The sequence below is a fragment of the Oncorhynchus keta genome, chromosome 34 (genome assembly GCF_023373465.1).
Source record: "Oncorhynchus keta strain PuntledgeMale-10-30-2019 chromosome 34, Oket_V2, whole genome shotgun sequence".
Taxonomy (NCBI): domain Eukaryota; kingdom Metazoa; phylum Chordata; class Actinopteri; order Salmoniformes; family Salmonidae; genus Oncorhynchus; species Oncorhynchus keta.
The window spans coordinates 74,570,325-74,589,646 of NC_068454.1; the positions used below are offsets into that span (position 1 = coordinate 74,570,325).

General features: G+C 42.3%; 2 protein-coding genes across 39 annotated transcripts; both read left to right on the forward strand.

Moving 5' to 3' along the window:
* Positions 1-591: 591 nt before the first annotated feature.
* LOC118367878 (carcinoembryonic antigen-related cell adhesion molecule 6-like) lies at positions 592-9,645 on the forward strand. Of its 3 annotated transcripts, none has more exons than XM_035751594.2 (10): positions 592-762; positions 1,378-1,698; positions 2,331-2,606; positions 4,494-4,748; positions 5,098-5,209; positions 5,462-5,490; positions 5,823-5,867; positions 5,980-6,026; positions 8,948-8,979; positions 9,086-9,645. In XM_035751594.2, the coding sequence occupies exons 1-10, from the start codon at positions 717-719 to the stop codon at positions 9,087-9,089; spliced, it is 1,167 nt and encodes a 388-aa protein (XP_035607487.2). In that variant the 5' UTR covers positions 592-716; the 3' UTR covers positions 9,090-9,645. The 3 variants fall into 3 exon arrangements, with proteins under 3 accessions (XP_035607487.2, XP_035607486.2, XP_035607488.2); XM_035751593.2 differs by having other exon boundaries at positions 9,110-9,645; XM_035751595.2 differs by having other exon boundaries at positions 593-762; positions 9,081-9,645.
* Positions 9,646-10,738: 1,093 nt separating this feature from the next.
* On the forward strand, positions 10,739-16,656 carry LOC127906052 (T-cell immunoreceptor with Ig and ITIM domains-like). 36 transcript variants are annotated; one of them, XM_052494777.1, is made up of 10 exons: positions 10,751-11,002; positions 11,343-11,687; positions 12,122-12,230; positions 12,390-12,424; positions 12,529-12,575; positions 12,718-13,627; positions 13,792-14,031; positions 14,138-14,197; positions 14,257-14,330; positions 14,564-16,656. In XM_052494777.1, the coding sequence occupies exons 1-6, from the start codon at positions 10,945-10,947 to the stop codon at positions 12,931-12,933; spliced, it is 810 nt and encodes a 269-aa protein (XP_052350737.1). In that variant the 5' UTR covers positions 10,751-10,944; the 3' UTR covers positions 12,934-13,627; positions 13,792-14,031; positions 14,138-14,197; positions 14,257-14,330; positions 14,564-16,656. The 36 variants fall into 36 exon arrangements, with proteins under 36 accessions (XP_052350768.1, XP_052350767.1, XP_052350737.1 ...); XM_052494779.1 differs by lacking the exons at positions 14,138-14,197; positions 14,257-14,330 and adding an exon at positions 14,370-14,503 and having other exon boundaries at positions 14,564-14,669; positions 14,730-16,656; XM_052494785.1 differs by lacking the exons at positions 14,138-14,197; positions 14,257-14,330 and adding exons at positions 13,732-13,791; positions 14,370-14,503 and having other exon boundaries at positions 12,718-13,567; positions 13,852-14,031.
* The last annotated feature ends 2,666 nt before the right edge of the window (positions 16,657-19,322 follow it).

Genomic DNA, 19,322 nt, shown 5'->3' on the forward strand with positions numbered 1-19,322 from the left:
ATCTTTATTCCCAGTCATGTTAAATCCATAGATTACAGCCTAATTTATTTATTTCAATTGACTGATTTCCTGATATGAACTATAACTCAGTAAAATCTTTGTTTGTTGCATGTTGCATTAATATTTTTGTTTAGTTGTATTTATAATAAAGGGAAATGTTACAAAAAACATAACATTGTCTAACAAATGTGAGTAATAGGGTGTGGCTGTCCAGGTAAAGACTGAAGAAAGTTATAAGATCCACAACTTGCTTGTAGTTCAAGTTCATGTTTGGGTTGATGACTAAACTAAAGCTTGTTTATTGGATTCATTAAAAGCTGTAGTATTGGTCCTCATCTTTGTCTCTTTGAGTGTTTGTGTCCTAACTTCATTCCGGATCATGGTCCACAGCAAGGCCCAATCCTGAATGGTGGATCACATTAATGAATGACGATGTTAGGAAAAGGTGTGTGTTTATCTGCCTTGCAGATCATTATCCAGTTTACCGAATTCATGTACAATAAACCATAAATATCTGTATCACGATAATATTACAGGGCCATTACCTGAACGGATACAAAGGTCACTGCAATGTGGCTTACAGTAAATGGGGAACTTCCTTGTCACCTGGCTGGCAGCTCTAAAAGATAGTACCTCAGCCAATTCTATAGCATCATACTGTGAGTGTACTAGAAGCACTTTCTAAATCTGGAACAGAACAAAGTATTCCAACAACAATGGAAACTGCAGTAGCCATCTCTCTCACTCTGTTCATACTCACAGGTAAAGCAGATATCTTCTTTGTCTCTTTAAACCGCTTGTTGTTACCTAGGCCATACTTTACAGCTATTTGAGTTGTACATTTACAGCGTAGTAACATTGAATGGTGTTCCTTTCCCCCTTGTACTTGCACATAGCCATATCTGCTCAATAACCACACTTGTTGCTAATTTCACAACTACAGATTCCTTTCATGGAAATTCAGTTATTGTACTATAGATGACTGTGTACAGTAGCGTGCAGTAATTACACTCTGATTACCAAAGTAGGGGAGAAAACTCTCTGTCAGAAATCATGTCTTCTTCAGTTTATTGATTCATGTATTTGTCAGATACCACGTGAAATTAGTCAAATGTTGATTCCACATCCTATTCTCCTGTGTTTGAACTACAAATGTTGGCTACACTCCTTTTTGTGCAAGACAGTCTGTCTGTGTTGTGTGTACGTATAGCTAGCTATGTCTGACTATTAGTGCTGTGTGATTGTTACTGGGCCTGTTCTCTGAGTCAGTCATTTAGAATGGTCCTGAATAATGGAACGTTTTAGTGTACAGTGTGTACCACCATGTACAGTATGTTGTCTGAGCCCAGACTTTCTGCCATCCTGTATTCCCTCCAGGTATCTGTGCTGGTCAGGGTCTGTTTCCACAAGGTTCTGTGAATGGAGCAGAAGGAGGGACAGCGATGTTCATCACAAATCTAATCCCACCAGCCCAGCCGTTCAAAACAATATCCTGGAGTGTTGGTGGAGCCAACATTATAACCTCTACCGGTGATGACTCTATAGGGCCTGGATACGGAGACAGGATCACTCTGAACAAAACTACTGGATCTCTGGAGCTCAGGAATCTGACCCTGGCTGACAGTGGAGGATACAGAGTGGCTATAACAACAGCTACAGCAGAAACAATCAATGGATCAACTGAACTGGTTGTGTATGGTAAGTCCAAGTGCCGTGACAAAGAGAGTTAAAGCTCAAATCCTTAAATGAAAAAATAACGTTTACATTTACATTTAAGTCATTTAGCAGACGCTCTGGTAAAAAGCTGAGATATGGGCCTGGTGTAATGAAACAATTATCAAATTCATAGACAGAGCTATGGATTCAAGGACTGACCATCCATTATGTGACAATTATTGTTTTAACCATCTTTGGAGGCGTGTTTACATTTATATTCTTTACAAACATTTAAGTAAAACAAGTTTACATTTTGGATTATGATGGGATTATGACGCGTTTTTAACCCACTGTGCACAGACGTCAATTCAACATCTGTTCCACGTTGGTTTAACGTAATTTCAGGTGGAAACAACATTAATTCAAATAATGTTTCAAGTGGGAAGTTACATTCTTCAAGAATCAATATGTCATAAATGTAAAAGTCAAAAAATGTATGTAGCAATAAGGATTCTAACTTTAAGAGTTTAGTTACCATGAGGAAAGGTTGAAACAAATATTCACTTGACGTTATCATCATCATCATCAAAATCATCAAAATCATTATCATCATCATCATCATTGTGGTATCTTTGATATTCATAAGTGTTTGTCTATGACTTCGTGTTTTACAGAGAATGTTTCTGATGCCAACATCACAGGACCATCAAACCATCTGTTTGCAGATTGGAGCTCCGCCAACTTAACCTGTGAGGCTGCTGGTAACATCACTACTATACAATGGACGAAGGAAGGTCAGCCTCTGTCTGCTGGTGGCAATATATTATTCTCAGAGGAAAACAGGAAAGTATCCATCAGTCCTGTGAAGAGACACGACAGCGGAGAATATGTGTGTAAACTCACCAACCCTGCCAGCTCTGCTACTGCCTCCTATAGAATGATAGTGAACTGTGAGTAAAGGTCTATAACTAATCTAATAATCTATGGGTCGGATTCTCAGACACAGAATAAGACTAGTCCTGAACTAACAAGCATGCTTCCAAATAGTTTTAAATCCAGGACTAGGCTTAAAGCTGCAATATGTTACTTTTGGGCGACGTGACCAAATTCACATAGAAGTGTGAGTTATAGATCTGTCATTCATTGAAAGCAAGTCTAAAAAGCAATAGATCTGTTCTATGTGCACTATTTCTATGTTTCCACATCTTAATCCACATAGAAATGTGAGTTATAGATCTGTCATTCTTATTGAAACAGTGACGACCCATCATTCAGAGCCCCACCTATTTTGAGACCCACATTTTTAGCTAAAACTAAAAAATGTTTTAAACAATAAATTTTTGGGGAATGGTTGCCCGTTTTGCATTTTATTTTGGCATTAATAATACGTGTCACATATCAGTTTGCAAACCATGTAAAAAAATTAAATTAATAATAATAATCATTCAGTTAATAAAGCCCAATATGCAGGTGTTTCAGCCTAGCTCAGTGCGTAGGGGTTGGTAATGTTCTCTAGTTGCGCCGTGATTGGCTCAGTGTTCTGTCACTCATGGGGACACTACGTCACCGCCAAATCTAAGGGTAGAGCTAGAAAATTCAAGCCCCTTGGGTTCTGCCATAGACTTGCATTAGAAGTGCCCATCCAAGAAGGCTCAAGGTCATTGGCCACAGAGATAATTATGTCAAATCGCATTATATCTACAGTAACTTTGATTGGACTGTTCATGTCAACATCATACTTTCAAAATGAACCACTCATTGTTGAATTTGCGATTTCCACCTTGTTGTGTAATGTTTGTGTCCAATGGCCGATGAGCCATGATACATTTTATCTATAATTTATCTTCATTATTTCTCTTCATATGACACGGCTTGAGAATGATTTGCCAGTAGATTGTCGACTTGATTCATGATTATGACTGCAAGCTAAGATTTTGAAAGTATGATCTTGACATGATCGGTACTTCTTCTTCTTCTTCTGTGGATATTATATGGTTGGAAACCACATGATCAGTCCATTCAAAGCTACTGTACATATAATGTTATTTGATGACATTTTATCTGTGGCCTCTAATGTAACTCTATGGCAGCACCCCAGGGGCTAGAATTTATGAGGTCTCCCTTTTGACTTGGCGGTGACATAGTGTCCCCATGAGTGACAGAACACTGAGCCAATCACGGCGCAATGCTTCATATTTTCTGCTGGCTTGCCCCACCACCACATAAAGCACTGAGCTAGGCTGAAACTGCTGCATTTTGGAGCTGCTTTACTCAAGAAAACAAAGAAGAGATCATGTCTGTATGTGGCTATATTAACTCAATGATATATATACAGTGAGGAGAACAAGTATTTGATACACTGCCGATTTTGCAGGTTTTCCTACTTACAAAGCATGTAGAGGTCTGTAATTTTTATCATAGGTACACTTCAACTGTGAGAGACGGAATCTAAAACAAAAATCCAGAAAATCACAGTGTATGATTTTAAGTAATTAATTAGCATTTTATTGCATGACATAAGTATTTGATCACCTACCAACCAGTAAGAATTCCGGCTCTCACAGACCTGTTAGTTTTTCTTTAAGAAGCCCTCCTGTTCTCCAGACCTCTACATGCTTTGTAAGTAGGAAAACCTGCACAATCGGCAGTGTATCAAATACTTGTTCTTCCCACTGTATATTTTACATTGTTTGCAAACTGATATGAGACACGTATATGCCAAAATAACATGCAAAACAGTGGGGTTCAAAACAGGGTTCAAAACAGTTCGGTCTCTGAATGACAGGACACCACTGTTACTACTACAGTCTGAGGGTCTTCTGCTCTTGGGCTTACAGATGGACCAGAGTCCATGACCATCCTGGGCCAAAACATTGCTGAGGTGGAGTCATTCACCCTTATTTACTGCTCTGTTCAGTCTGTACCGCCTGCTACGTTCACCTGGTTGTTCAATGGGCAGCAGACAGGTGTACATGAAGCTGGATACATCATAAGGAGCGTCAGCTACAACAACAGTGGGGACTACAGATGTGATGCTCGGAATGATCTCACCGGAAATGTTATCAGTGTGGACCATAGTCTGTCAGTGAAAGGTACAATGGAATCTCTGATACAGTCACGAGAAAATCAAAGCTAATTAAATGCAAAAACGATCAACTATCACAAAAACTATTAACTATCACAACAGTGGTCATCTACAGCTCAGTTGATAAGAAATGGCACTTGCAACGCAAGGATAGTGGGTTCGATTCCCAGGACCACCCACATCTACAAAATGTATGCATGCATAACTGAAAGTCGCTTTGGATAAAAGTGTCTGCTAAATGGCAGTAGCATCATCTGTTCTATAGGTTGTGTTTTGTTTATGTTTGATTGATTGATTGATTGATTGATTGATTGATTGATTGATTGATTGATTGAATCCATCCCTGTGCATTGCAGATAAAACCCCTCCACCCCTAAGCCCAGAGGGAGCAGCAGGTATTGCAGTTGCTGTGATGTTGGTAGTGGTTGCTGTAGCTCTTGGTCTCTATTTCGGCATAACTCATCAAGGGTGAGTCTATGAAAATAGTGTGGTTGGTAGTGCCATTATGCTGGGAAAGTAACACACATAATAATTGTATTTCTGGTTTTATATAGAAAACAGGAAGCCATTTGATTTCAATAGAAAAAATGTCTTCCATCATTGTGGGGACATAACAATACATTTCAAGAAGACATTTGAGGTTTTGTGTATTAATGTTTTGCAGACCATTTAGGCTGTTGATAAAGGTCCCATAAATCAATGTTTCTGTATGATGTTTAGGAACAATTCCACAAATACTACTGAGACAGGTAAGAGAAAAACATGATCATTTTAGTCTAGTACACTTTTTTTCAATTACTGTATGGTAATTGTACAGTACATGCAAGTATTGAGATGAGAGTGGAGAGCTGCAGATGATGACCACAGTTGTCTTTGATCGTCTGTGAAAAATAATTTTAAAAAATACAAGTATTTGTTGTTTCAACTTAATTAGTCGCATGGCCTTTTTCAAGCTCTATCATTGACAAATAAAATGTATTTAAGTCAACTTCACCATTTGTCAGTATAACCTACTATTCCTAGTTGAATCAATTTCAACTTTAATGTAGAGTTATCCTAACTAACACCAAATTTACTTCAGGAACCAGCCTTGCACCTGACACCAGCCATGGACCAGAAGCTAAAGGTCAGAGAGATTGTTGAATGTTGAGTATTGAGTGTCGCGAAACAATCTGTCTCATTAACACTTAAAATGTACTGTACATTATCAACTTCATCAACTGCTGATTTGTTTGCAGGTGGTCGTGTGTATGAGAATGTAGGACCTCCATTACCACCTCCAAGAGTGAGTTTCCACCACCAAATTAAATAAAACACTTATGATACCATGATATTGTATATCTATGTTTCCCACCATGTTTCAGTTCATTATCAGAGTTTTATAAAAACATTTATATTTAAACGTTTTTATATACATGTTTTTATATTATTTAGTTTTTGTTTTGGCATTAGGGACAGAAAGTAGCCTATGTGTGGGAGGCTAGGAGACATTTGTGTTATATAGTTTTTGTGTATTTTTGGGATATCACTTGCCACTGTGGTGCGGTAATGCATAAGATGATGGGTCAGGTCATAGGTTAGCTTTAAAGGTAGACTCGGCAAGATGATGTAGATACACAAACTTAACAGTGGTAGTGGATCAATTTCCGCAATCAGGAGCATTGAAGCGCGAGGCTACACCTCTCAGCCCAAAATGTAGAGAAAAAAAACTGCATAATTCATGATGGTTTTTATTTTTATTTTAGTTTGTTTTGGAGTCAAAGATAATAGTTTAGGTATAGTTTTAGTTTTTCAAGGAGGTTGGTTAATTATTTTATTTCATTTTAATTAATAGTTTTTTCACTATAAGTTTTAGTTTTAGTTTGTTATAATAACCTTGCAACTTACTGCATTGGAGCATTTTGTTATGATACCTGTTGTCACGCCCTGACCTTAGTGATCTATGTTTTCTGTATTATTTTGGTCAGGGTGTGACGAGGGTGGGTATGTGTGTTTTTGTCTTGTCTAGGGGTTTTTCTATATCTATGGGTTTTTTGTATGTCTAGGTATTTGTAGGTCTATGGTGGCCTGAATTGATTCCCAATCAGAGAGAGCTGTTTATCATTGTCTCTGATTGGGGATCCTGTTTAGGTTGCCATTTTCCATTTTGGTTTTGTGGGTTATTGTCTATGTGTAGTTGTCCGTCAGCACTCATGTTATATAGTGGCACGGTCGTTTTGTTTAGTGTTTTTCTGTCATTAAAAGAAGAATGTACTCATATCACGCTGCGCCTTGGTCTCGTCAATATGATGACCGTAACAGAATAACCCACCAAACCAGGACCAAGCAGCGTGTGAATGAGGAGTGGACATCCTGGGACTGGGAGAAAGATGAGTGGAGGACACCCTGGGACTGGGAGAAAGATGAGTGGAGGACATCCTGGGACTGGGAGAAAGATGAGTGGAGGACATCCTGGACCTGGGAGAAAGATGAGTGGAGGACATCCTGGGACTGGGAGAAAGATGAGTGGAGGACATCCTGGACCTGGGAGAAAGATGAGTGGAGGACATCCTGGACCTGGGAGAAAGATGAGTGGAGGACATCCTGGGCCCGGGAGATAGATGAGTGGAGGACATCCTGGGACTGGGAGAAAGATGAGTGGAGGACATCCTGGGACTGGGAGAAAGATGAGTGGAGGACATCCTGGACCTGGGAGAAAGATGAGTGGAGGACATCCTGGACCTGGGAGAAAGATGAGTGGAGGACATCCTGGATCTGGGAGAAAGATGAGTGGAGGACATCCTGGACCTGGGAGAAAGATGAGTGGAGGACATCCTGGACCTGGGAGAAAGATGAGTGGAGGACATCCTGGACCTGGGAGAAAGATGAGTGGAGGACATCCTGGACCTGGGAGGAGGTAATGGCAGGGGACAAGACCCTGCCATGGAAGCAGGTGGAGATGGAACAGGAGGAAAGGTGATGGTATGAGGAGTCAAGGCAACCACAGGAACCCCAATATCATTTTGGGGGTTTTGGGGGGCACATGGAGCAGTCGGCGGAGCTGAGGAGTAAACCAGAGCCAGTCAGGGAGAAGGAGGAGAAATGGGGAAGTTGGTGGAGGATGCACGGATTTGGAATAAAATAACATGTTGTCAGTTTGGTGCCACCTGAGTCAGCTCTCTCCGTACTCGTCCTGAAACGTGTGTTAAAGTTCGCGAACAATTGATGCTGGCTATACACACCAGGTATCCAGTGTACCTTCAAGACCCTGTGCCAACTCCTCGCACTCTCCCTCAAGTGCGCTTTCCCAGTCAGGTGTGTCCTGTTCCTGCTCCTCGCCCTCTCCCTCCAGTGCGCCTCCACAGTCCAGTACGTCCTGTTCCTCCTCCCCGCACTCGCCCTGAGGTGTGTGTCCCCAGCCCGGCACTACCAGTTCCGGCACCAGGCCTCCAGGGTCCAGTATGCTCTGTTCCTCCTCCTAGCACTCGCCCTGAGGTGCGTGTCACCAGCCCAGTACCACCAGTGCCAGCACCACGCACCAGGCCTACAGTGCGCCTCGGCAGTCCAGAGCGTTCGGTCATGAGCCACGGTTCAGCTCAACAAAGGCGGAAGAACCAGGGCAAAGATGGGGGGGGGGCGTCCAGAACCAGAACCGCCACCGAGGGTAGATGCCCACCCGGACCCTCCCCTATAATTTCAGGTTTGCGGTCAGAAGTCTGCACCTTTGGGGGGGTACTGTCACGCTCTGACCTTAGTGATCTATGTTTTCTGTATTATTTTGGTCAGGGTGTGACGAGGGTGGGTATGTGTTTTTGTCTTGTCTAGGGGTTTTTCTATATCTATGGGGGTTTTGTATTTGAATTGGTTCCCAATCAGACAGCTGTTTATCGTTGTCTCTGATTGGGGATCCTATTTAGGTTGCCATTTCCATTTTGATTTTGTGGGTTATTGTCTGTGTAGTTGCCTGTCAGCACATGTTATATAGCTTCACGTTCGTTTTTGTTTCTTTTTAGTGTTTTACCTTCATTTAAAGAAGAATGTATGCTTATCACGCTGCGCCTTGGTCTCATCAATATGCCGAGCGTGACACCTGTAATGAAAAGGAGTACTCTCCGATACACAATCTTTGATATACCACATTGTCCCTGACTAGCCTATCTATTAGCTAGTTGATTTAAACAAACTTACTCAATGTGTCTATTTTTGTCTTCTCTACCGGAAATCCAGGGCTCCAACATATACAACAGAAGTTTAAAGTGGTAAGTTTTAACTTTTTATTGCATCCTCATTATGATATTACCTTTGATAATACTTGTTTTATAGTTGTCTCAATCTCTCTCTCTCGCTCTCCCTGACTTAGAGCAGCTGATTTCAACTAATCTTCCACAGTTGGCGATGGATTCACCCATCAAGTTTTACATCGTAATCAAAGAAATGCAGAGAGGACAAACATTCACTGGAGGACCAGCCAAGAAGACGAGAAACTAGACCCTACTGGACTCCACTACTGAGTAGACACTGGTCTTTGTACTGTACAGCTCAGCCATCCAGCTATGTATACAGTACTTGCTCAATGTAAATATGGAATAGGCAACTATAGAGGACAAATTATATCCCCTTAAATTGCACACACCAGTTGAGGTCTGACTAATTGGAATCAGCTTTCTCTGGTCAGTGTCATCAATAGGGGCGTTTTCATAGAAACCTCCCCTACTGAACCACATTTTGCAACAGGTAACAGCAACTTTTTTTTCCACTGAAAGGAGGAAGATGAGAGGCAGTTTGAGTAATTCTGTTATGCTTGCTGAATCCTCACAAAACTAGTGAGGACTAGACTGCCTATGTGGCTCTGGCCAAAAGAAGTGCACTATATAGTATGTGAAATATTAACTGAAATTCCAATAAAAGAATGGTGTTAAATGTTGTATTCGTCTCATGAACTGAACCTGCTCCATGTATGACTTATCGGTTCCCATAGCTTTGTTAGACAAGTCTTACATTCCTGAGTCGCCACTAGAAGGGAGGGTGGAGTTGGCTAATGCTTTCAGAGGCTCCATCACTATAAAATATGTGGAGATGATGGGAAATGCACCTTTAAATGGGCAGGCTCCATCAGTGGCACACTTAAAGACACAACCACCAAGGGTAATGTGAGTTATCCTATCAAACAAATGTTATTTATTATGCATTTATCATTCTGTAATGCTCCTGTCTAGTAATCCATGCTGTAAAATACCCTAAAGAACAAGAGACGGTGTGGGAAATCAAGGCTGTGTGTGTAACCAGGCCGTATTGTGTTTTCAGAACCATCATCAGTAATGTTGTCAGTGGGGTCTGTTACTAGGATTGTGATAGCAGTGCTTGTAACGCTGATTGTCATCTGAGTGAGAAGCAATCCAAATATAACCCTTCCTACACACCTGCATGCACGCACATACAGTACGTGCACACGCTCGCACATGCAGTACGTGCACACGCTCGCACATGCAGTGCTCGCACATACAGTACGTGCACACGCTCGCACATGCAGTACGTGCACACGCTCGCACATGCAGTGCTCGCACATACAGTACGTGCACACGCTCGCACATGCAGTGCTCGCACATACAGTACGTGCACACGCTCGCACATGCAGTACGTGCACACGCTCGCACATGCAGTGCTCGCACATGCAGTACGTGCACACGCTCGCACATGCAGTGCTCGCACATGCAGTACGTGCACACGCTCGCACATGCAGTGCTCGCACATGCAGTACGTGCACACGCTCGCACATGCAGTGCTCGCACATGCAGTACGTGCACACGCTCGCACATGCAGTGTTTTAAACATGGGGCAAGGGATCATCTTCAGACAATCAAAGAATACTCCTGACTTGCCACATGTCGGCAAATCACCAGTAGTCATACTGACCACAGTCTAAAAAGAAAAAAGGTCCAGATAACCAGAAACAGTTTCAAACAGTCTACCACACTCATGGGGGGAAGTACGACACATGCTTCCTATATTTTCACTTCTCTATCTGTAGCGGTTTGTTAACCCACATTAGACAAGTAGTCTTTTCCACCGTCTATGCTCAGTTCCTGATTGATGCTTCAGTTCATTTACTTTACAACCATTTGAGGGTGTTTTGACCGTGTGCAGACCATAGATTACACAGATCACAGTGTTTTGACCTTGTGTAGACCATAGATTACACAGATCACATTTGTAGCAGGAGTGCTATGGAAAAATGCAGACTGTCTGCCGTTTTGCTGCTGGCACACATTGGCCTCTCTTCAGGTAAGACATTTTTATTTGTAACTATATTCTCTTATAGAGAAGGCCCTTTTAACCTGGAGGGAAAATAGAGAAGGTCCTGTTAACCTGGAATTTTGTTCAGTGGATATGAAGAAAACAGGGAGTTACCATCTGAACTTGTCCAAAAAGGAATACTAATTTTAGTTCTCAGTTTCAAAAAATGTTGATATTCCGGTCCCAAATTAACACGACTCAGACTAGAGGGGAAAACAGAAGCTAAAAACCAATAATGAGCAACGGTATGATTCTGTTTTTTTTAAATGGTTCGTAATCCCTCTCTCTCTCTCTCCATTCCTCGCTCTTCTTCGGTCTCCATCTCCAGTAGTGTTGGAAGCTCAGGTCAGTGTTGAACCACAGGTGACAGGGTACCAGGGTAATGATGTCACACTGCGTTGTAAGTTGCTCCAGGGCACTCTCATTCAGGCTGAGTGGCAGTGGGAGATGTCAGATACTAAAAAGTTTTCCATAGCTGTCTTTAACCCTAACTTAGGGCAAAACATTTCTGGGTCACCTCTAAAAGGGAGGTTGGAGTTCGCTGGAGCTTCCACCAGTGATTCCTCTATTACTATAAAAGATGTGGAGATGACTGATGCAGGGAAATACATCTGTCTCCTGACAGTCTTCCCCAGCGGCTCATTTGACAGAACAACCATCCTCACTGTACTGAGTAAGTCTGGAAGTTCAGCTTTAATATTGCAGATAGATTGTTGCTTCCATCAATGTAATTGTATGCATCATTTCCATCATTTCCAATATATATCTATTTTTTTATATGTCATTTTCCCCTAACCATTCCTTCTCTCCCCTATTTGGAGTAAACTAATGGGCAACAACACTTAGGCTTCTACATACTATATACATTTTACGGACACAGTATATTTTACAATAGTTATATTTTGTTTGTTTTTAGTCCCATCCTTCAGCTCCACTCAACCCTCTGGAACTCTTAATATAGGGAAGAAAAGAAAGGATCTCATTAAATGATTGAAATATTAACATTGATTAGTGACAATAGTTTTCCTGTAGATACTGTAGGATTCAATCTGACATGCAGCTGTATCAGAGGTCAAAGAGGTTACAGGGGTTCTGTTTCCTTCCCAGATCAGATTCCACCTCCATCATCTGGCGAGGTTGTGGGAATTGTTACCGCAGCCCTCCTGGTAACAGTTGTCGTGACAGCCACAGCTTACCTCATCATTGTCAGGAAGAGGTGTGTGTACGCTGTCTGTAACACATAGTTCCAGAACATAATGAACATATACTGTATGTATCTCAATGGCATGTAATGTATCATCAGACATTACAAGTGCAGAGGAACTGAATCTTATGTTTTACCAGTGAATGTATTTATATTATTCTCTCTAACTAGGCACAAGGCTTTATTCAACCCCTCTGTCAGCATTGGTGAGTAGCAACCACACGAAAAAGTTCCCCTTCTGCTCAGTTAGACCTGTCCTGGATTTCTGCTTTCTGTAAGAAAGTTTGTTCTTTGTTTGGTTGTTTTTCAGAAGCAAGCAGCCTGGTGGTCAATGCAGACAGGACAGGAAGACAAGAGGTGAGTTATTTTGTTGAAAACCTGTTTTTCGCTCTGCGTTTGACTGAATTCCAGCCTAAGATATGAGCTAATCACATTATATTTGTAATCATTCAGTGATCCTCATCTATCTCACCCTCTCCCTCCCTTTGTCTTTCCCCAGGACCTGGTTTATTCTGAGATCGTCAGATTCAACATTGACAAGAGGAAAGCACACGACCCATCTGGAGAAGACCAGAAAGATGCAGATGTCAAGCCAGCTGAGGATGTCACCTACTCTGCAGTGGCAGTGGGAAACCAGCATTCTTTAAGGGAAGACACAGTTTACTCTCAGGTGGTGAGAAAGGACTGGGACATAGATGATGTATGGACTGTCTAAGCACAATAACAGTAAAGGGATAACCAGACGTCCTTTATATTCACATACATTTAACTGAAGTTATCTCTTGTTGGGGAAGTGACCTCCTTATTAGACAAAGCCATCTAGATCCTACAGAAGGGCTATGTGTGTGAATACTGAACAATTATTGCCACCAACAGAATGCTATATATATGGGGCATACAACAATCTCAGCTCTGTAGATTTTGTTGCGAAGAGACAGAATCAATAGATAATTTATTCTGGTAATGCCCCTATGTAGCTTGTTTCTGGTCACAGGTTCAGGAATTGTTAAAAAAACAAACACAACATGCACTTTGGAAAGCCACAGTCAGTCAATAAATAATGTAATAATACTCGTAGGAAAGGTTTTCGTCTTTAGCTCACAATCTGTGGATAATAACATCACAACACAATTGAAAAATACATGGCACATGGAAACCAAATGAGGGTGGTCTATGGTGATAGGTGGGATGGGCCGAGAGTGGCTGAGGGTTGGGATTAAAGAGCTGAGGTCTATGGTGATAGGTGGGATGGGCTGAGAGTGGCTGAGGGTTGAGATTAAAGAGCTGAGGTCTATGGTGATAGGTGGGATGGGCTGAGAGTGGCTGAGGGGTGGGATTAAAGAGCTGAGGTCTATGGTGATAGGTGGGATGGGCTGAGAGTGGCAGAGGGGTGGGATTAAAGAGCTGAGGTCTATGGTGATAGGTGGGATGGGCTGAGGGTTGGGATTAAAGAGCTGGTCTATGGTGATAGGTGGGATGGGTTGAGAGGGCTGAGGGGGATTAAAGAGCTGAGGTCTATGGTGATAGGTGGGATGGGCTGAGAGTGGCTGAGGGGTGGGATTAAAGAGCTGAGGTCTATGGTGATAGGTGGGATGGGCCGAGAGTGGCTGAGGGGTGGGATTAAAGAGCTGAGGTCTATGGTGATAGGTGGGATGGGCCGAGAGTGGCTGAGGGTTGGGATTAAAGAGCTGAGGTCTATGGTGATAGGTGGGATGGGCCGAGAGTGGCTGAGGGGTGGGATTAAAGAGCTGAGGTCTATGGTGATAGGTGGGATGGGCTGAGAGTGGCAGAGGGGTGGGATTAAAGAGCTGAGGTCTATGGTGATAGGTGGGATGGGCCGAGAGTGGCTGATGATTAAAGGCTGAGGTCTATGGTGATAGGTGGGATGAGTGGCTGAGGGTTGGGATTAAAGAGCTGAGGTCTATGGTGATAGGTGGGATGGGCCGAGAGTGGCTGAGGGGTGGGATTAAAGAGCTGAGGTCTATGGTGATAGGTGGGATGGGCGAGAGTGGCTGAGGGTTGGGATTAAAGAGCTGAGGTCTATGGTGATAGGTGGGATGGGCCGAGAGTGGCTGAGGGGTGGGATTAAAGAGCTGAGGTCTATGGTGATAGGTGGGAAGAGTGGCAGAGGGGTGGGATTAAAGAGCTGAGGTCTATGGTGATAGGTGGGATGGGCTGAGAGTGGCTGAGGGTTGAGATTAAAGAGCTGAGGTCTATGGTGATAGGTGGGATGGGCTGAGAGTGGCTGAGGGGTGGGATTAAAGAGCTGAGGTCTATGGTGATAGGTGGGATGGGCTGAGAGTGGCTGAGGGGTGGGATTAAAGAGTTGATGTCTATGGTGATAGGTGGGATGGGCTGAGAGTGGCTGAGGGGTGGGATTAAAGAGCTGAGGTCTATGGTGATAGGTGGGATGGGCTGAGAGTGGCTGAGGGGTGGGATTAAAGAGCTGAGGTCTATGGTGATAGGTGGGATGGGCCGAGAGTGGCTGAGGGGTGGGATTAAAGAGCTGAGGTCTATGGTGATAGGTGGGATGGGCTGAGAGTGGCTGAGGGGTGGGATTAAAGAGCTGAGGTCTATGGTGATAGGTGGGATGGGCTGAGAGTGGCTGAGGGGTGGGATTAAAGAGCTGAGGTCTATGGTGATAGGTGGGATGGGCTGAGGGTTTGGATTAAGTTTATGTTTGGCAATGTATTATTCTTTTGTGACTGTTTTATGTAAATGTGCCATGTACAGTTGAAGTCAGAAGTTTACATACACATAGGTTGGAGTCATTAAAACTCGTTTTTCAACCACTCCACAAATTTCTTGTTAACAAACTATAGTTTTGGCAAGTCGGTTAGGACTTCTACTTTGTTCATGACACAAGTCATTTTTCTAACAATTGTTTACAGACAGATTATATCACAATTCCAGTGGGTCAGAAGTTTACATACACTAAGTTTACTGTACCTTTAAACAGCTTGGAAAATTCCAGAAAATTATTTAATGGCTTTAGAAGCTTTTGAAGGGTTAAAAGACATAATTTGAGTCAAATGGAGGTGTATCTGTGGATGTATTTCAAGGCCTACCTTCAAACTCAGTGCCTCTTTGCTTGACAAGATGGGAAAATAAAAAGAAATCAGCCAAGACCTCAGGAAAACAATTGTAGACCTCCACAAGTCTGGTTCATTTTTGGGAGCAATTTCCAAATGCCTGAAGGTACCCCGTTCATCTGTACAAACAATAGTATGCAAGTATAAACACCATGGGACCACGCAGTCATTATACCGCTCAGGAAGGAGATGCCGTCTGTCTCCTAGAGATGAACATACTTTAGTACGAAAAGTGCAAATCAATCTAAGAACAATAGCAAAGGACCTTGTGTAGGAAAAAGGTACAAAAGTATCTATATCCACAGTAAATGAGTCCTATATCAACATAACCTAAAAGGCCGCTCAGCAAGGAAGAAGCCACTGCTCTAAAACAGCCATAAAAAAGACAGACTATGGTTTGCAACTGCACATGGGGACAAAGATCATACTTTTTGGAGAAATGTCCTCTGGTCTGATGAAACAAAAATAGAACTGTTTGGCCATAATGACCATCATTATGTTTGGAGGAAAAAGGGGGAGTCTTGCAAGCCAAAGAACACCATCCCAACCGTGAAGCACGGGGGTGGCAGCATCATGTTGTGTGGGTGCTTTGCTGCCGGAGAGACGGGTGCACTTCACAAAATAGATGGAATCATGAGGACGGAAAATTATGTGAATATATTGAAGCGACATCTCAAGACATCAGTCAGGAAGTTAAAGCTTGGTCGCAAATGGGTCTTCCAACTGGACAATGACCTCAAGCATACTTCCAAAGTTGTGGCAAAATGGCTTAAGGACAACAAAGTCAAGGTATTGGAGTGGCCATCACAGAGCCCTGACCTCAACCTAAGGACAATTTGTGGTCAAAACTGAAAAAGCGTGTGCGAGCCTACAAACCTGATTCAGTTACACCAGCTCTGTCAGGAGGAATAGGCCAACATTCACCCAACTTATTGTGGGAAGCTTGTGGAAGGCTACCCAAAATGTTTGACCCAAGTTAAACTACTTAAAGGCAATGCTACCAAATACTAATTGAGTGTATGTAAACTTCTGACCCACTGGGAATGTGATGAAAGAAATAAAAGCTGAAATGAATCTTTCTCTCTATTATTATTCTGACATTTCACATTCTTAAAATAAAGTGGTGATCCTAACTGACCTAAGACAGGGCATTTTTACTAGGATTAAATGTCAGGTTTAAATGTATTTGGCATATGTATGTGTATGCAAACTTCCGACTTCAACTGTATGTAAAATGTATATGTAAAATGTATGTATATGTAGTAAAAAAGCTGTAAATGATATTATATTTGTCCTCTGAATAGGGGTGTGGTGGAAGGATTAATAAAACATTTTTTTAAAGTGTCTGACCTCCCTACTGCTGTCTCATCACTGTCAGTGATCAGGCCTACCACCACAGTGTTGTCAGCAAACTTGAGGATGATTTAAATTTTTTACCTTTATTTAACCAGGCAAGTCAGTTAAGAACACATTCTTATTTTCAATGACAGCCTGGGAACAGTGGGTTAACTGCCTGTTCAGGGGCAGAATGACAGATTTGTACCTTGTCAGCTCGGGGGTTTGAACTCGCAACCTTCCGGTTACTAGTCCAACACTCTAAGCACTAGGCTACCCTGCCGCCCCTTTTGGCCACGTGGTGAACAGGGAGCAAAGAAGGGGACTAAGCACACACCCCTGAGGGGCCCCCGTGTTGAGGGTCAGCGTGGCGGTCAGCGTGTTGTTGCCTACCCTCACCATATGGGGCCGCCTCGTCGTGAAGTCCAGGATCCTGTTGCAGAGGGAGGTGTTCAGTCCCAGGGTCCCCAACATGGTGATGAGCTTGTAAGGGACTATCATGTTGAACACTGAGCTGTGGTCTATGGACAGCATTCTCACATAGTTATTTCCCCTCTTGTCCAAGTTTGAGGGCAGTGTGAAATTGAGATTGTGTCATCTGTGAATCTATTATGCCGGTATGCAAATTTGAATGGGTTCAGGGTTTTTGGGATGATGGTGTTGATGTGTGTCTTCAGGGCTGGCTCTACACTAACTGTCAGTGACTGACATAAGAGAAAAATTGCATGTACAAACAAATGCCAAACTTGCACCTTGTGTATTCTACTATTCTCTCTCTCCTTTGGAAGACTAGACCATGTCCCCATCTCTTGTTCATGGCCATTGGACACCAATTATTGGTGTGGGGCATTGCATTAACCAGCCTGATAATAGCTCATTTCAATTTGATTAATTTCTCTAAACTCTGAATAGAATATGATTGGAGTTATAGGCCGACTCAGGCTGTTTATAGACAGACTATCACATTCCACCTACATCGTAATAGACCATATAGTCCAGCTATCCTACATAAAAAACGACTGAAGACAGAAACAGATCATTTGGTTCCATTTCAACATATTTAAAAGTGAAACCAAAGCGTTGTAACATATTACACAAACCAATGTTTGAACATGTTTCCAATGTTCAAATCAAAAGGCTACAAAGCACAAACCAATGTGGAAAGTCAGAACTGCTGGACAGCAACATAATGAACTAAACAACTGATGATTGAGAATGAGATCAGAATTACTGCTAAGGCTTGATCCATTAATTAAATCATTCAATGTGTACAAAACTAAAACAATCTGTTCAATTCAAAAGGCCTGATTTAACATGACATCAATAACGCAGCCACATCACGGGTCCCCTGTGCCGACACATTCAGAAATCAAAAGGCCTGATTTAACATGACATCAATAACGCAGCCACATCACGGGTCCCCTGTGCCGACACATTCAGAAATCAAAAGGCCTGATTTAACATGACATCAATAACGCAGCCACATCACGGGTCCCCTGTGCCGACACATTCAGAAATCAAAAGGCCTGATTTAACATGACATCAATAACGCAGCCACATCACGGGTCCCCTGTGCCGACACATTCAGAAATCAAAAGGCCTGATTTAACATGACATCAATAACGCAGCCACATCACGGGTCCCCTGTGCCGACACATTCAGAAATCAAAAGGCCTGATTTAACATGACATCAATAACGCAGCCACATCACGGATCCCCTGTGCCGACACATTCAGAAATCAAAAGGCCTGATTTAACATGACATCAATAACGCAGCCACATCACGAGTCCCCTGTGCCGACACATTCAGAAATCAAAAGGTTTAATATTTAGTTTAAAAACTCTGACAAAGGCTAAAAGAACCATAAACACATTTCAGTGAGAAAACAGAAATCCTCTTAAAGTAGAAAAAAATACTGTTTTCAAAGACGTAGCCTACGATGCAATAGAATAAAAACTTCATTTGAACACTGCAGAAGCTTCGGCCAAATACTCCTAGCCCACCTCTCCAATGCATTGTTGGGAAAGTGTGCATTGAATTCTAGTAGATGAAGTGCCGAGCATCCTGTCATTTAAACCATACTTGGTTTTTAAAATGTCACATACTGTTAAATATGATATTTTCGCATACAGAGAATGTGTCATGCAGGATTGCATTTTGTTGATTTCGGTTGAGCATCCCCCCATATCTTATTGATTAGCGGTTGTCAAAGACAAAATGAGTATGACATCCGGGTATTTAAAGTAGACTCTATTTTCTAAATCAATCAATCAAATTGTCGTGACGTTGGCCTGGGGGGGTTGGTTTATGACAGTCATAAATACCTCTTCCCCCCTTTTTCCTCTCTCTACCCTACTGAGGTTACATTTGCAAAACACTTGGTTAGCATAGAGATTCGGGGAACGTCAGTAGGTGGGGGGAAATTAACTATATTCTGGTAATCCGAACAATTGAACATATGCGGTGGTACTTAATGAATATGATGTCAGTTCGGTTGTCATCTGAGACATTTTCATCAATGATAAGATGACATAAACTCTACAGTGGAAAGTCTACACATCAGAGTTATCGGATTCACATGGAATTGTTGGAACTGCTCAATCAGTGGCCCTCCCCTGTGAAGGGACAAGGGCTATAAAACTTTTCAAACACACTCTCCTCTCCCTTCCTATATAA

Coding starts and splice junctions, on each gene's coding strand:
- LOC118367878 (XM_035751593.2), top strand. CDS start 717: ATGGAAACTGCAGTAGCCATCTCTCTCACTCTGTTCATACTCACAG. Junction 5,491..5,822: donor CACAAATACTACTGAGACAG/GTAAGAGAAAAA, acceptor AATTTACTTCAG/GAACCAGCCTTGCACCTGAC. Junction 8,980..9,109: donor TACAACAGAAGTTTAAAGTG/GTAAGTTTTAAC, acceptor AATCTTCCACAG/TTGGCGATGGATTCACCCAT.
- LOC127906052 (XM_052494774.1), top strand. CDS start 10,945: ATGGAAAAATGCAGACTGTCTGCCGTTTTGCTGCTGGCACACATTGGC. Junction 11,688..12,121: donor AACCATCCTCACTGTACTGA/GTAAGTCTGGAA, acceptor TTTCCTTCCCAG/ATCAGATTCCACCTCCATCA. Junction 12,231..12,389: donor CTCATCATTGTCAGGAAGAG/GTGTGTGTACGC, acceptor CTCTCTAACTAG/GCACAAGGCTTTATTCAACC.